Below are 14,814 nucleotides of genomic sequence, written 5' to 3'. Positions count from 1 at the left end.
AGCAGGTGGGGCTGCCAGGTACGGGAGCGCTCAGCCAACAGAGGAGGGCGCCAGGGGCCTGTAAGCGGAGGGAGATATGCTGGGAACTTGGGGTCTCCCTGCCCCCAGGCTCCTCCTGGACACAGACATCAACAAGAGCCAGGTGCTGGAGGAGGTGTACGAGAACCAGCACCGGGACGCCACGGGGGCCTGGGTGCCTGCCGCCATCCCCAACACAGACGCGGTGAGCCGGGGGCACGGGGTGGCAAACGATTCAACCAGGGGGGCACCTTGGAAACTGGGGTGTCTGAGTGGAAAGAGCACTGGGTCAGGCGTTACCATCTGAGCCCTGCTCCCTGGTGTGACCTTGGGTGAGCGCTGATGGGGTTTGTATCCCAAGGTGGTGGGGAGAAGTCCCCTAAATGGGATCGGAAGAACGACAGAGTGGGCACCTTTCCTTCCCCCTTTCGAAGGTGGCGCTTTTACCCAGAATTCAAAGTTCAGTAAGGAACTGAACTTTGAATTTTGTTTCTTTTTTTCTGTCCGCACTGCGCGGCATGCGGGATCGTAGTTCCCCGACCAGGGATCGAACCTGGGCCTCCAGCCGTGGAAGCGCGGAACCCTAACCACTGGACCACAGGGGAATTCCTGAATTTTGTTTCATTTTTAACGAACTTAAATTTAAGGAGCCCCAGGAGGCTGGTGGCCACTGATTGGACATTGAGGTTTAACCCATCTGTCACGCACGCTGGTCTCCCCTTCCCGAGAGCCGCCTTGGGCAGGCAGCAGCGTCCAGCTGAGATTCAGTCACACTATTTTGCTTTCACAGTCATTCGTACAGTTGTTTCCTATTTATGGTGAGTGGTTCCACTGACAGTGTTTATATAAAGTTTCCTTTAAAAAAGACACGTACGGTTTGGAAAGGCAAGCCAGTAAAAGCGTATTAAGTGAACACGTGGGTGGCATCAGACATAACAAGCGCAGTCTGCTCCTGGGGGCTGGAGGCCACGATAGCCGTAGTAAGCGAGCAAGACGGCCCTTGGCCCGCCCTCTCCGTCCACCCACAGAACGGAGAACCCGTGGAGGCCCGGGAGAATGTGAAGTGCCCCCAGGGCTGGCACGTGAAGAAGAACTGGGCTGTGGAGCTGAACCACGCGGTGGACAATGAGGGTCAGTCCTCCGGGCAGCGGCTAAGGGCGGCAGGGCCTGGAACTGCAAGTGGCCAAGCTGTCGGGTGGGGTAGGCCTGCGTTCCTGGGGGTCCTCAGTCTCCAGAGAGTGGGGCCTCCACCCTTGCCACAGACGTGGGCCCCAGCTTTGAGACAGGGCAGGTGCTAAGCACCTCCCGAGCACGTGAACTGGGGTCGCGTCCAGAGCCTGGTTCACCCCAGGTGGCTCCAGGGAAGGGGCGGTGGGCTGGGAGTCAGAAGACCTGGGCTCAAGATGCAGCCTCTGCTACTCACGGGCTGTGTGACCTTGTGCGGGTCCCAGGACGCCTGTGAGCCTCACCTTCCTTGTCTGTAAGATGGGCAGTGGAGCCAGGCCACCCGGGTGACGCAGTGTGACCACACCTTCCTTTGTGGCCAGAGAGACCTGGACGTGAGGGACAGCACTGCCCCCTTGGCCTGCCCCTCCGGGGTTTATCTCTCGGGCCTGTCCGAGCCCCCGAGCCTGTGGGCCCCTGGGCACCCACGGGCTGTGTCCTGGCCCCTCAGGCTGGGAGTACGGAGTGGGCATCCCGCCCTCGGGGCTGCCCCAGGTCTGGAACTCGGTGGAGAAGACCTACTACTCCTGCCGCCGCCGGCGCTGGGCGCGCGTGCGCTACCGGGACCACGGGAGGCTGAGCCACGAGCAGGAGACCCTGTCCTTCCTGCAGCTGGTGAGGGGCCGCCTGGTCAGGGACCTGGCGGGACCATGGGTGGGACCCGTGGGACCCACCCTGGGCCGGGTGAGAGGGCGACTCTGCTCTCCCCGCAGCACCACCCCAGCCTGGCTGAGGACGAGGAGGGCTGGGAGTACGGCATCTTCGGCTCCAAGTTCCACCTGCACCCTCAGTCCCAGAGCCGGTTCCGCCGCCGCCGCTGGCACCGCAGGCTGGCCCCCAACCAGGTCAAGGGCATTGCGCCCATATTCCTCCTGGAGGGATCCTTGGTAAAGCCCCAGTGGGCTAGGTGTCTCCTCCCTGCAACCCTACCTCCGGAGCCAGGGCCCCCCGGTGCGCCAGGCAGACGGAGACACCCCATGTGGCCAGATGCACTGACCACTGCAGGTGGGGGGACCTGGGCCCCGGAGCCACATCCTCAGGCTTTGAATGGGGAGAAGGGTGACCTGGGCCTGGGCTGGGGGAAACAGGAAAGGCACCTATGAGCCTCAGGGAGTCTGTCCTGGGCACAGAGTCTAGATATGAAACAGCAAGCTAAGAGGGAAGCGGACATGGTGTCGTCGACACGGAGACTGGACAGAATCAGGAGCTCCTGGAGGGCTCCCCCAGAGATCACCCAACCACCCAACCTGCCCTTCATCTACTGCGTCTTCAACAGTGAGCATTCAATTGAGAGTCGGCTTGGGTGGCCCCAGAGACACCCAGCACCCGAGGGCAGGGAGCAGGGGGCATGGGGTGGGGATCCTGGGGGCGGGTGGCGGACACGGCTCCTCTCTTACCCAGAGCCCCACTACTACCAGCTCTTCTGCTACATCTACCAGGCCCGGAACCTGATGTCCAACCACATCCAGACATTCCAGGGTAGGCGTGGGCACCTCTTCTCCCCCAGCCCCTCCATGTGGCCACCCAGCAGTACAAAGGATGTGGCGAGGAGGGGGTGACACACATGCAGACCCCTGCCCCCAGCAGCTCATGGCCCTGGTTTGGGGAAAAGACACAAGAACAAGGAATACAAGGCAGGACCGCTCTTGCGGTGTGTCCCCAACACTGTGGAATCAAGACGGGGAGGCTTCATCCCACTGGAGGCCACTTAGCTGAGCCTTGAAGGGGGAGGAGGAGTTTGCTGGGCCTTGACAAGGAAGAGGGAGGATGAGACACAAAGGCAAGAGAGAGGATGACACGCTTGGGAACCACTTGTCCCTTGTGAGGGACAGAAGATGAGGGGTGGGGAGGAGGTGTGGCAATTTCTAGCCCTGTGTGGAGGCCCCATGGGAGGTTTCAGGTGAGTCACGTGCTCCTGCCCTGGGCTGGCAGTGGCCCTGTTTGTTGGGAGCCAGACTGTTGGACGAGGGTCTGAGCCAGGGCAGTGGGTGTCTGCTGGGAGCTGCGTCCACTGGGCATCAGCACCCTCATCGAGAGGGCCATGTGATGTTCCTTGATGCCAAGGCCACTTGCTGATGCTGTAGAAGGGCAGCTACGTGTAGCCTGGTCCCCAGAACCCCTCCAGAGGAGCCGCCGGGCCCTCTGCGTCTGTGACGGCTAGGCCCCAACCATGATGGTATAAGGGGGCTCTAGCTATAAGCCCATGCACTCTGTGGCTTACACTGAGGTGGCCTTCTGGGGAGCTGGAGTGGCTGTGGCTGTCTGGCCTGAGCCTCCCCAGGTACCCAGTCCAGTGGCGGCAGCAGCCAGAAGAGAGGAGAGCCTCACTCGGCAGCCCAAAGGCACAGCTCTCCTTCCACCCGCAGCGCCCTTCATTCGGTTGGTCTTCTTGAACCACAGCCAGTGTACCCAGACCCTGAAGAGCTCTGCAGCCCCTACGTGGGCCCAGACGCTCATCTTCCAGCACCTTCTTCTGTACGAGAACCCCCAGGACACCAAAGAGAGCCCGCCATTTGTGGTGTTGGAACTGTGGCAGCGGGACCCCCAGGTAAGGTGGGCTGGGCTGGGCAGAGCTCTGAGAAGTTTTTAATGTATTTTTTTGGCCGTGCCATGCGGCATGCCGGATCTTAGTTCCCCGACCAGGGATCGAACCTGTGCCCCCTGCAGTGGAAGGGTGGAGTCCTAACCACTGGACGGCCAGGGAATTCTGTGAGGAGCTTTTATTTTAGAGGAGAATATTCAGAAAGTGCTCCAGCGGGACCTGATTCGCAGAGCACGTCGCATTGATCCTAGAGTGGTCAGAATCCCAGGAGGAGCCAGACCCCTGCCAGCCTGGCCTCCATGTTTTGTGAACTTCCCCTTCCCTCCAGGGCAATGAGAGCTTGTGGGGACGGAGCATGTGGTCACCGGTGGTCTGGCTGGATGTCCAAAACCGGATCCTGCCCCCCATGAGGTGGCACCCCCTTGTAAAAGGGTTGGAGGAGGAAGAGGGCGAGATCTTGGCATCCTGTGAGCTGATCCTCGAGACTGAGGTGCTGGGAAAGAGGGCCCAGCCGGGAGCATGGTACTCAGCGCCCTCACGCTGCCCCACTCCCCTGCCAGCGGCCCCCAACCGCAGCCCCTCAGCAAAGTCCTGGGGCCCGGGAACCAGAACACTGGGCTGGGAGGTGCCGGCCTGCCCAACCTCTCCCTAACTCCCCTGCCAGCTTCTGCCCACAGGGCTCCGGGGCCGCCGCAGTTGAGCCTCTTAGGGTCCTGCTTGCGTGGGGGCGTGGGGGACGGTAGGACCAGCCCAACAGGGCCTCAGGCTCCCTGCTCTCCCACCTCATCCCTTCAGAGTCTCAGACAGCAGCTGCCAATCTTAAGTGTTCCCTGGAAGAATGGGATCTACATCCTCCCCAAGAGCATCCAGCCCACGCTAAGGAAAATGGCTATTGAGGTGATGAAACGTGGAGCAGGGCGGGTGGGCAGGGCGCAAGCCACCCCCAGAGCAGTCGAGCCCCACACGGCGCGCTCTCTGCTGACCCTCTTGGGCCTTCTGCCTACCTGCTCCAAAGCTTGGACCCCGAGAAGATACCATGTGAGAGATGGAGGGAGACAGGAGAGAAATGAAGTTCTGATAGAACATTTCAAAGTATTTTAATGCAAACCTCTGCAGTGGGTCGTAGACAAAGGGCTTTAGTATTCATTACCTATCGAATGTAAGCCTCATGAGGCCCCTGTGCAAAAAGTAGGCACGACCTTCCAGAGACGGAAATTCAGGCTCTGAGAAACAACACATCCACGCACAGTGACACAGGGGCTCAGTGGCAGCGCCAGAGTTTAGGCCCGGCCCTGCCTGACTCCACATGCCAGGATGTTTCTCACCTCTTCTGAAAGTAGCATGGAGGCCCCCAGGTCAGAACCTACGTGCCCTGCCACAAACCTGGCAAAGAGCGGAAGGTGGTCAGGTCCTCCCGGCACTGGAGCCAAGATCAGACCCCCTGGCTGGTTTCCACTCTGGCCCTGAGGCGGCCCTATGAGTAGGGTGTGGACAGCTCCCGGGGTACGCAGTGTTTGTCCGTTGAGAGTGAGATCCCAGGGTGCTGGCTCACTGACTGGCCGTGGAGTCCTGTGGGATCCAGGTCAGCCACGAGCTGGACAGCACAGAGGTGCCCAAGAACCCTGGGGCACTCCAGCTGCTGCGGGCCTGGGAGGCAGCCGGCAGCGGGAAGTCACCCCCGAGAGAGATGATTAGAGGCCAGACGGGCAGCAGGGGAGGAAGGGCAATACCTAATGGGCACCTCCCTCGTGGAGGAGCGACGACAGCGTCCTGGCCTGGAGGACTCATCCCTCACAGGACAGGAGGCCTGGGTGAGCCTTCAGACTCTGCCTTCACCCAGCCTCGTGCCCTGGCCCTGCAGGCCCCCTGAGGCCCCACTGCTCCCAGGCCAGGACCCCATCAGAGGGGCCGCCTGCCCCTTTCCTCACCCTCCCTCTCTGTTCTGGCAGATGCTGGTCTGGGGCCTTCGGAACATGAAGCAGGTGCGTTCGCCCCGGCTCCTGTTGGAATGCTGGGAAGAGTCCGTGCAGACAGAGCCCATCAGGGACTTCCAGACCAATCCCAACTTCACCCAGTCAGCCCTCTTCCTCACGCTGGTGAGAAGGCCTTGGGCCAGGGCTGGGGCAGCCCCGGCTCGTGGGAAGCCTCACGCTCTGGCCTCTCCTTGGGGCTGCAGTACATGCCTACGGACGAGGCCTTCGCGCTGCCCCTGATGCTGAAGGTGGTGGACCACCAGGACTTCGGCCAGGAGACCGTGGTGGGTCAGGCCAATGTTGACTCTCTACAGCCCTACTTCTGTGACCCCTGGGCTGAGGACTACATGCCCCCACGGCCTCCAAGTACGGCCCTTTTTCCTTGCCCCTCCCCAGACCTCACCAACAAGCTGGCACTGGGAGTGGCCAAGGCCCTGGCTGTCCTGCCGGGTTGGTGGCCCTCCCCGCCCACTTCTCCCTTCTCCTGAGACTCATGACTGCGCTCTCTCCACGCAGTGCTGTCTGTGAAGAAGTACCAGGAGGTGAGTAGAGCGCTGGAGGCCCCGTGCCATTTAGAGGAAACAGCCCTTGTGCCTGAGGAGGGTACAGATTAAACAGAGTTCCGATATCCGCGCCCTCAGCGTGAGGCCTACTTGTTCACGAGAACTCGAAAGCAGTGATCTCAACCTGGACTGCATGTTAGAATTGCCCGAGAGTTTAAAAAATCCTGAGCGACTTCCCTGGCGGTCCAGTAGTTAGGACTCCGCGCTTCCACTGCAGGGGGGATGGGTTCGATCCCTGGCCGGGGAGCTAAGACCCCACGTGCTGCACAGCCTGCCCCCCCCAAAATGGCTTCTGACCAGTTGCTGGGGGTAGGAACCAGGAGCAGCAATTATTTTATTCAAGCCCAAACCACCTATGCCCCACCCCCGCCCCAGATGATTCCAGTGTTTCCAAAGTTCAGAACGGCTGCTCTAGAGCAGCACCTGTCAACCTTGAATGCACAGGAATTCTTTGGCATCTTGAGCAAAAGCAGATTCAGCTTCAGGAGGCCTAGGGTGGGGCTTGAGGCCCTGAACTTCTGAGCCCTTCCAGAGTTAAGTGTGGAGCTGTGGGCAATGAGAACCAAGAACTAACCTGACCCTCCTTCTCCGCCCCAGTCCCATGTCTGAGGATCCCTGAATTAAAAAGCCTCTGTGAAGGGCAAGGGAGCCAGGGAAGGAAGCCGTGGCCTCGAGCCCCTTCTGATCTCGGAAGTCAGAGGCGGTGGGCGGCCTGGGCGGCCAGGCCTTGCCTTGCTCACCCGCAATCATTTTTCAGCTCCTAGGTTACCTTTACGAAAAGTTCTGGTTCAAGTCCAGCCAAGCTGAGGTGATGTAGGCTCAGCCCCGGGGAATAAGGAACAACTCCAGGCAGCTCAGGGAGGTGGGGCAGCATGATTCCGGGCAGAGGAAGGCCACTGTGCCTTCTCCCCGAGGGCCAAAATGCCCCTCCTCCTCCCTGCCAGGATGAACACGAGCAGGAAGTAGACTGGTGGAGCAAGCTGCTCTGGGCCACAGGAGATGCTCCCCAGTCCCTGAAGTACAAGTACAAAGAGTATCACGCCCTGAAGGTTCGCAGGCCCCTACGAGGGGACACTGCTGAGGGATGGAGGAAATCTGCGGGGAGAGGCCAACAAACCCAGCCCCGAGTCCCTGGGGAACCACCAAGTCGGGGGGTGGCTTCCTCATCTTTTCCCAAGACTCCTGGCCATGCCGCCGCAGGCCACACCCTTTCAGGAACCAGGGCTGCCCCCCAGCAGCAGCTCTGCTGACCCCGGGGCAGACGCTCTGGGGCGAGACCTGGGTGGCCCCCCAACCCCCTGATCCTAGGAATGGTCCCCTCAAGCCCTGGCCAGCTCCCCCCGCCAGCCGGGTCCCACACGCCCTCCCACAGGTATACGACTGCGAGCTGGAGGCCGTGCCAGCCTTCCAAGGCCTGCAGGACTTCTGCCAGACCTTCAAACTCTACCAAGAACGGCCCAAGCTAGACAGCCCTGTGGTAGGGGAGTTCAAGGTGCGTGTCCCAGCCCCGCCTAGCTGCACCTGTCACCTTGTGCCCCTTCTGTGCAGGGAAGACTCTGATAGGAGCGCTGGTTCTATATGCTCGGCATGAGGATGGAGTACGGAGGGCTTGACAGTCTTGGGAGTGGGGGGCAGAGACTGACCTCTGCAGGAACTCAGGGTGGCCTCCCCCAACGCAGGAAGGACGAGGGCTTCTCAGTCCCAGCTCGGGCCTGTGCTGCTCTCAGAGGCCCGAGAGCCTTCAAAAACAAGTGCGGACCCCAAGGGGTGGGTGGGGGTGGAACGAGACCTCCCTTCAGCGGAAAACAACACTGTGGTCCCCGTAGAGCATCTCTGCGGCACGTGCCCCTACCCGTCCTCACGGGCTTCGTCCCTGCCACCCTCAACACAACCCACTCTCCTGACCTTGGACCAGGGGCACCTCCTGGAGGGCTCTACAGAGCCAGGCCGGAGACCAATACCTTCCCTCCCCAACACACACACAGGGCCAACTCCGTGTCTACCCCTTTCCTGAGAATCCAGAAGCCCCCAAGCCCCCTCGCCAGTTCCTGCCTTGGCCTAAGAAAGAGGACTTCCCTCAGCAGTGCTTGGTGCGGGTGTACGTGGTGCGAGCAGTCAACCTGCAGCCCCAAGACACCAATGGCCTGGTAACGAGCAGCCCTGAACCGCAGCGCTCATCTTCCCCAGCCCCCCGGCCCGGGCACCCCCCTCACCTCACCCTACACCCCAGCATCCTGGAGCTCCCTCAGGCTGACACCCAGACTGCCAACTTCCCACAGGCCCCATCTGGTACAAGGGGCTCCTTTCTGCCCCACTCCCGCCCTCCCTGACCAACCTGGGCTGACTCTCCATTTCCCGTCCTTCTCTCACGTCTATCTGAACCCCAGTGTGACCCTTATGTGATCCTGAAACTGGGAGAGACAAAGCTTGGCAACCGGGACAAGTACCAGCCCAACACTCTGGACCCCATCTTTGGCGTGTGAGCTGCCCCAACGCACCCAATCCCACATCCCCGCTCTCTGTGCCGGGAGCAGTTCCAGAAGGCAGAGAACTCTCACGTTCCTTTCTAGCCTCCACGTTCCTAGCACAGTGTCCAACAGATGGAAGATGCATCGATGGGCAACCCAGCTCTCCCCTCCCCCCTCACTTTGTCTGGGAAGGGAGCTCAGAGTCCCACACCCCAGGCCTGTCAAAAGTTACTCCCAGCCACGACTGAGGGATGGCTATTGGCGGACAAGAGCCATCCCAGGCTCTGCTCTCCAAATTCACCAGGGCCAAACAGCAGGGGGTAGAGCACGGGCACGTGTGGTTGGGATGGTGGAGAGGGAGCTGTGTAGATAACATGGTCCTCGGTCTCTGTGTCTCCAACACCCTCACCCAAGGATGTTTGAAATGAGCTGCACCATCCCCCTGGAGAAGGACCTAGAGATCCAGCTGTATGACTTTGACCTATTTTCACCCGATGATAAGATTGGAACCACAGTCATCGACCTTGAAAACCGACTCCTGTCTGGCTTTGGAGCTCGTTGTGGGCTCTCCAAATCCTACTGCCAGTAAGCATGGACCTGAACCAGGGCAAAGGAGCACGGGGGGCTGGAAGAGTAAGCCCACGGCTCCCCTCGAAGACGCCTGCATCCCAGGCTGGGGAACCAGGGCCCGTACCTGTCTGCACCCCTGCTCCCAGCACTGGTCAGCCTGCAGCTCGAAGCAGAGGCTTCTCCAGGACTCAGATCTCCCCACCTTTTCCCCACAGGTCAGGGCCCTTTAGGTGGCGGGATCAGATGCCCCCAAGCCTGCTCTTGGAACACCATGCCAAACATAAAGGACTGCCTCCGCCTCTGTTCAGCCCTGAGGATGACTCTGTGTTTTACAATGGGAAAAAATTCAGACTGCAAAGCTTTGGTGAGAAGCACAGCACACCGCCAGAAAGCACAGAGCCAGGCCTTTGCGACAAGTGGGGCTACAGGATGCAGGAGCTGCCAGAGGGCACCCCACCCCCCCCCCTCTCTCCTGTAATGGACAACCAAGTCCACTGCCCAGGCTGAGGGTGGAGAAGGGGCCTACGTGGGAGACGGGAAGGCTAATGACCTCGTGATCCCCTCCTTCCATCCCCCTCCAATCTAGAGCTCAAGCCCCCTACTGCTCGCTTCTTGGGACCTAAGAAAGAACGCCTTGCGCTGTACCTCCTGCACACCCAGGGACTGGTACCTGAGCACGTGGAGACCCGCACACTGTACAGCGACAGCCAGCCGGGCATCGACCAGGTATGAGACTGGAGGGGCTGGATCAGGAGGTGGGGAAGCCCACCCATCCTGGACAAGAGGGGAAGGAGAGGCCGGGCACCCACAGATGTACATGAAAAGCAGACAAGCATGTTCTGCGCATGTCAATAAGCAAGAAGTCGCAGTGGTGTCTCTTAGAATGGAGAAATTCAGACCTGGAAAAGTCACCGACGAGAAACTGAGGCGCCATGTCAGCTGTGGAAGTGTTTCGGGGCCTTACCCGCCGGTGCCAGCACTGCCTTAGTCTCTCCCGAGGGAGGGTGGGGAGGCAGCACCCGGGGTCAGAGTGCAGCCATCACAGCCCCGGCTTGGCTGTTAAGTGCAGGCTGTGTTTTCTCCATGGCAAGGAACCCCAAACAGGAGGAATAAAAATCCCCACAGGCACCCTAATTATCCCCTACCCTCCAGCCACCAGAATGGCTCACCTTATTCTCCAAATCTCTCAAACTGATAGCACATTCTAGATACAAAGTTCTCTACTGAGCACTTTTTAAAACCATCCTCATTAAACCTGTTTTCTCATTAAATGGGGCCAATTTCAAAAGAATAAAACTAGGTCACATGGTTTGAAGGGATCTATCTTCCACTGTTGGTAGTTCTACCCTCTTAGCTCTTTTGTCTCCCCTTTTCTTACCAGCTTCATCCCTTCTTTCCTAGACCTCTGTGCTTTGTGGATAGCTTGACATCCTTAGGATGTGGTTCCACAACATAAAATGACCTGGAGATCACCTAGTTTACTCTTACTCAGGGCCACTAAGGTGGCTAATAATTGCAGCCCCAATCCCATTCTGGAGCCCCATCCAGAGAGGCTGTCCAGCAGGACCTGTTAAATGGCATCAACCCTCCAGACCCCAGTTACACGTGACATCCGTGCGCCACAGCCATCAGCCTCGTAGCCATTGTATGCTCCCAGCCTTACTGCACTATTCTCCCAGCCCAAAAAAGAAACAAGTGGAAGCTGATGGGCGGTGTGCTGACTTCCGGTCTGAAGTCCATCCCACCTCCCAGATGCCTCGATACCCCACCGCTCGGTGTTGGAAACACAGCCTCAGCAGACCTAGAAGCTGAGACAGGGCCCCCCCTCACCAGGCCAGGATGCCGAGAACGGGGGCTGGCCAACCCCAGCCAGCTAATCCATCTCCACTCTAGGGAAAGGTGCAAATGTGGGTGGACATCTTCCCCAAGAAGCTTGGGCCTCCTGGCCCCCCATTCAACATTAGGCCCAGAAAGCCTAGAAGGTGAGTGACACCCATCTCCCGAGCAACTGCACCACTCAGTGTGGCCTTCCCAGCGTGCGGAGCACCAGTGGGCTCCAACACTGAGTCACGGTGATTCTTTTCCTCTGTCGGGAATCCGGGGAGCCTCCTTTCCCTGTGGTCCCCCAAACGCAGCATGACTTGGGTGGGCACGGAGGGCAGCCTCCCAGGCCTCTCTTCCCTCACCGAGGTTGCAGCTGGGGAGCTATTCCTCAGCAAAGCCTCAGAGAACAGTGGCTACAGGTATGAGCTGCGCTGCATTATCTGGAAAACTGCCCACGTGGACCTGAAGGAAAACAGTTTAAGTACCGAGAAGATGAGCGACATCTATGTCAAAGGGTGAGGGAGGGGAGCGGGGCTCCATCAGAGTGCCCTCAGACGTGCCCAGTTCTGTCATCCCTGGGGGTCCTCCTAACCTTGGCGTGACGTCTCTCCGTTTCCACCCATGCCTGGCGACTACTGGGCAGCCCTACCCCCAGGGCTGCAGCTCAGGGGTGGGGACAATCCAAGTGAACCCCAGATGAGTGTGGACTTTGGCCCCAGGTGGTTATTCGGGCTGGAGAAGGACATGCAGAAGACAGATGTCCACTACCACTCCCTGACGGGGGAGGGCACCTTCAATTGGCGGTTCATCTTCACCTTGGACTACCTGGCAGCAGAGCAGGCGTGCGTCTTGAGTCAGAAGGTAACAGGCCCAGGAGCGGGCTGCACCCCTCCCCCTCCCCTCAGAGCCTTCAAGCCGCACCAAGACACTTGGAATGTGGCCTTGGGTGGCACCACTCCCCGCTCCCCCCTCCCCCTCCCCGACTTTCTCCTCCTCCTCAACGGTCCATCACTGCTGGGTGACGGGCTGCTAAGTGGCCAGAGGACCTCTCAGAGGAGACAGGCCGGGGATACGCTCTCCTGCTGTGCTCCAGGACTACGTATGGAGCCTGGACCCCACGCTGATGAAGTTCCCAGCCCGGCTCATCATCCAGATCTGGGACAATAACATCATCTCCGCGGATGACTTCCTAGGTGAGAGCCTGGCACAGGGCCCGTGGCCACAGGACAGGGAGCTCCTTTTTGCTGACGGCACTTCTCTGGGCTCAGGGGTCCTGGAGCTGGATTTGACTGACATGCCCCTGCCGGCCCGGCACGCCAAGCTATGCTCCATCAGGATGATGGATGCTGACCCCAGGTGGCCTCACTTCCTCCAGTACAAGCACTGCTCCCTCTTTAAGATGAAGAATGTAAGCGGCTGGTGGCCTTGCCAGGTCCTCGACGGCGGCAAATGGCGCTTGTCGGTAGGAGCTGGGGAAGGTGCCTATTGCCTAGGAACAGGGCTGACTGCTGTGCCGCATCACTTGGCTCTGACAGACTTCTGGGGGCCTGAGCTAAATCCCTTTCCCTTTCTGGACCCTGGGAAGAGGCTTTAAAACTATCCTTGCTCCTGCCATCTGAGCTCAGCTCCCACCACCCATGGTGTTTCTAGGGTAAAGTGAAGATGACCCTGGAGATTCTGACAGAGAAGGAAGCCTTAATCAAGGCAGCAGGAAGAGGCCAGTCAGAACCCAACCAGTACCCTACACTCCATCCTCCCTTGTAAGGGTCCTGCAGGGCAAAGGCACCAAGTCTCTTCCTCGTTCACAAAGCTGAGCTGCTGGGCCTAGCAGTCTGTATGGGGTGGTGACCGGGGAAGGAGGCTGACAAGTAAAGAGGGATAATGATCACCCCCACCTCCCCACTCTGGCTCAATGCTCAGTTACAATCGGGGAGAAAAGCTGGGGAGGGCAGAAGCAGAAGTTGCTTTTTTAAAATGAAAGGCCTTTGCTCTGGTTTACTTGACCTGAAATTTCCCTCTGTCCTCCATTCTCCGCCATCTCTGCTCCTGGACAGACGCACCCATACCTTGTTCATGTGGTTTCGGTCACCCATTGCAAGGTTCATCCATGTTTTCTGGAAACGCTACCGCTTCAAAATCATAGCCATCTCAATCATACTGCTTATAGGGCTTCTGCTGTTCAACTTTATCTATTCAGCTCCGGTGAGTGACAACCTTGGAGACACGGGAAAAGGCACAGCTGCTCTCGGGATGACCCAAGAGAGAGCCCTCAGGTTGCTACTTCAGGCTAACTGTTGCCTATTCTCTCTAGAACTATTTGGCCATGAGCTGGGTCAAGCCTGAACTTCGGCTGAATGCTCCCATTCAAATATACACCAATATCATCAATTCACTAAACACCAGCAACGCCAACTCTTCCAACCTCACCACTCCCCATCAGAACCTGAAATCTACAACAGGCCATAAGCTGAAACTCCTCCAGGGACACATAAATCACCTGCAAGCTATTTTCCCAGAACTTCCAGCCCCACCAGACTAATTCCCCCGTGTCTGCCAGGCTTTTCTCCTGCCCATCCACAGCACTACCCTTGGGCTTCCTACCAGTTCCTTGTTTCCGGGGACTAGGGATATTCTGACCATTCTGTTCAGGCCACTTCCAACAAGAAGGGCAGAGTTGTAATTTTCCACTGAAATAAACAACTTTTGTAACGGAGCCACCCTGTAATTTGAGGGGGTTGACAACACCACGAAAGGCTGAAAACGCCAGGCTCTCAGACAAGACTCACAAGGATGGGGAATGATGTCACCCTTACGCACCTCCTCAAGTCTCCAGGGACTCTTCTACTCTAAGAGGCCCTGACGTCACAGGAAAACAGAAGGCAAGGAATGGCATCTGTGAGGAAAGGTGGCTCATGCGGGGTAAGCAGCCAGCCGAGGCCGCCGCTCTCACCCCTCACGTGACCAGGTGGCCCCCTCCTCTGGGACACGGCTGGGACTCCAGCGCCCAGATCGACCTTCGGCCCCACTCACGATGGGAAGCATGTGTTTCTAGAACAAAAGGGAAGAGCCAGGGCAGAACCTACCACGCTAGTCAGATTGTTTCCTTGCACCACACACTGCTCTGAGGCCGGCCTGGGTCGGGGGGACTGCATTTCACGTCTTCCCCACCCTCTTCACAGAGCCTCAAGGACCTCATGAGCTAGAATCACACAAAAGCCACAAGTGTGACGATCTCCACGCTGAGCTGCCCCTCCTGCACCCCTGCCCGGGCCAGCTCACGAGCCCACCGGCGTCCTCCCACTACAGGGGTCTAGCCAATCTCCCCCGGAACTCAAAAACACAGAACAGCCACTTGCTTTCTCAGTTCCACCTGGTCCGAAAGTCAAGCCCGGGGCCCCAGCTGACCCTCTGGCACTCTGGAGCCGCTCTGCCGTGGGGGGAGGTCAGGAGGGTCCCACTGTCATCCCACCTGCACGAGAGCACTACCGCCTGTGGGAAGGATACAAGAAAGCTGAAGACAACAGAAACCCACAGCCAGACAAGGTAACCCTCCTTTCCTTCAGGGCTGAGCAGCGGGCTTTCCCAACCCAGAAGGCGGGGCAAGAGTGGATGGCTTAAGGCTCAGCCAAACC

The 14,814-nt window shown here is 58.9% G+C and overlaps 1 protein-coding gene across 1 annotated transcript in view; it reads left to right on the top strand.

Annotated features, from left to right (window-relative positions):
- FER1L5 (fer-1 like family member 5) overlaps positions 1 to 13,865 on the top strand; it is a 55,625-nt gene extending 41,760 nt beyond the window's left edge. The window contains exons 26-53 of the mRNA XM_059942226.1: positions 109 to 223; positions 1,047 to 1,149; positions 1,694 to 1,872; positions 1,977 to 2,129; positions 2,373 to 2,517; positions 2,644 to 2,721; positions 3,609 to 3,790; positions 4,113 to 4,289; positions 4,592 to 4,681; positions 5,734 to 5,880; positions 5,961 to 6,123; positions 6,274 to 6,299; positions 7,078 to 7,128; positions 7,265 to 7,369; positions 7,693 to 7,812; positions 8,306 to 8,467; positions 8,708 to 8,799; positions 9,203 to 9,373; positions 9,574 to 9,722; positions 9,945 to 10,084; positions 11,252 to 11,340; positions 11,602 to 11,697; positions 11,902 to 12,043; positions 12,276 to 12,375; positions 12,451 to 12,644; positions 12,833 to 12,942; positions 13,237 to 13,384; positions 13,494 to 13,865. Coding sequence (XP_059798209.1) covers positions 109 to 223; positions 1,047 to 1,149; positions 1,694 to 1,872; positions 1,977 to 2,129; positions 2,373 to 2,517; positions 2,644 to 2,721; positions 3,609 to 3,790; positions 4,113 to 4,289; positions 4,592 to 4,681; positions 5,734 to 5,880; positions 5,961 to 6,123; positions 6,274 to 6,299; positions 7,078 to 7,128; positions 7,265 to 7,369; positions 7,693 to 7,812; positions 8,306 to 8,467; positions 8,708 to 8,799; positions 9,203 to 9,373; positions 9,574 to 9,722; positions 9,945 to 10,084; positions 11,252 to 11,340; positions 11,602 to 11,697; positions 11,902 to 12,043; positions 12,276 to 12,375; positions 12,451 to 12,644; positions 12,833 to 12,942; positions 13,237 to 13,384; positions 13,494 to 13,721 — 3,655 coding nt within the window. The 3' untranslated portion in view covers positions 13,722 to 13,865. The remainder of the gene's footprint in view (positions 1 to 108; positions 224 to 1,046; positions 1,150 to 1,693; positions 1,873 to 1,976; positions 2,130 to 2,372; positions 2,518 to 2,643; positions 2,722 to 3,608; positions 3,791 to 4,112; positions 4,290 to 4,591; positions 4,682 to 5,733; positions 5,881 to 5,960; positions 6,124 to 6,273; positions 6,300 to 7,077; positions 7,129 to 7,264; positions 7,370 to 7,692; positions 7,813 to 8,305; positions 8,468 to 8,707; positions 8,800 to 9,202; positions 9,374 to 9,573; positions 9,723 to 9,944; positions 10,085 to 11,251; positions 11,341 to 11,601; positions 11,698 to 11,901; positions 12,044 to 12,275; positions 12,376 to 12,450; positions 12,645 to 12,832; positions 12,943 to 13,236; positions 13,385 to 13,493) is intronic.
- Positions 13,866 to 14,814: the final 949 nt, after the last annotated feature.

Source organism: Balaenoptera ricei, chromosome 13 (genome assembly GCF_028023285.1).
Source record: "Balaenoptera ricei isolate mBalRic1 chromosome 13, mBalRic1.hap2, whole genome shotgun sequence".
NCBI classification, from domain to species: Eukaryota; Metazoa; Chordata; class Mammalia; order Artiodactyla; family Balaenopteridae; genus Balaenoptera; species Balaenoptera ricei.
Note: the sequence above shows the minus strand (reverse complement) of the source record. Positions and strands in the feature narration are given on the sequence as shown.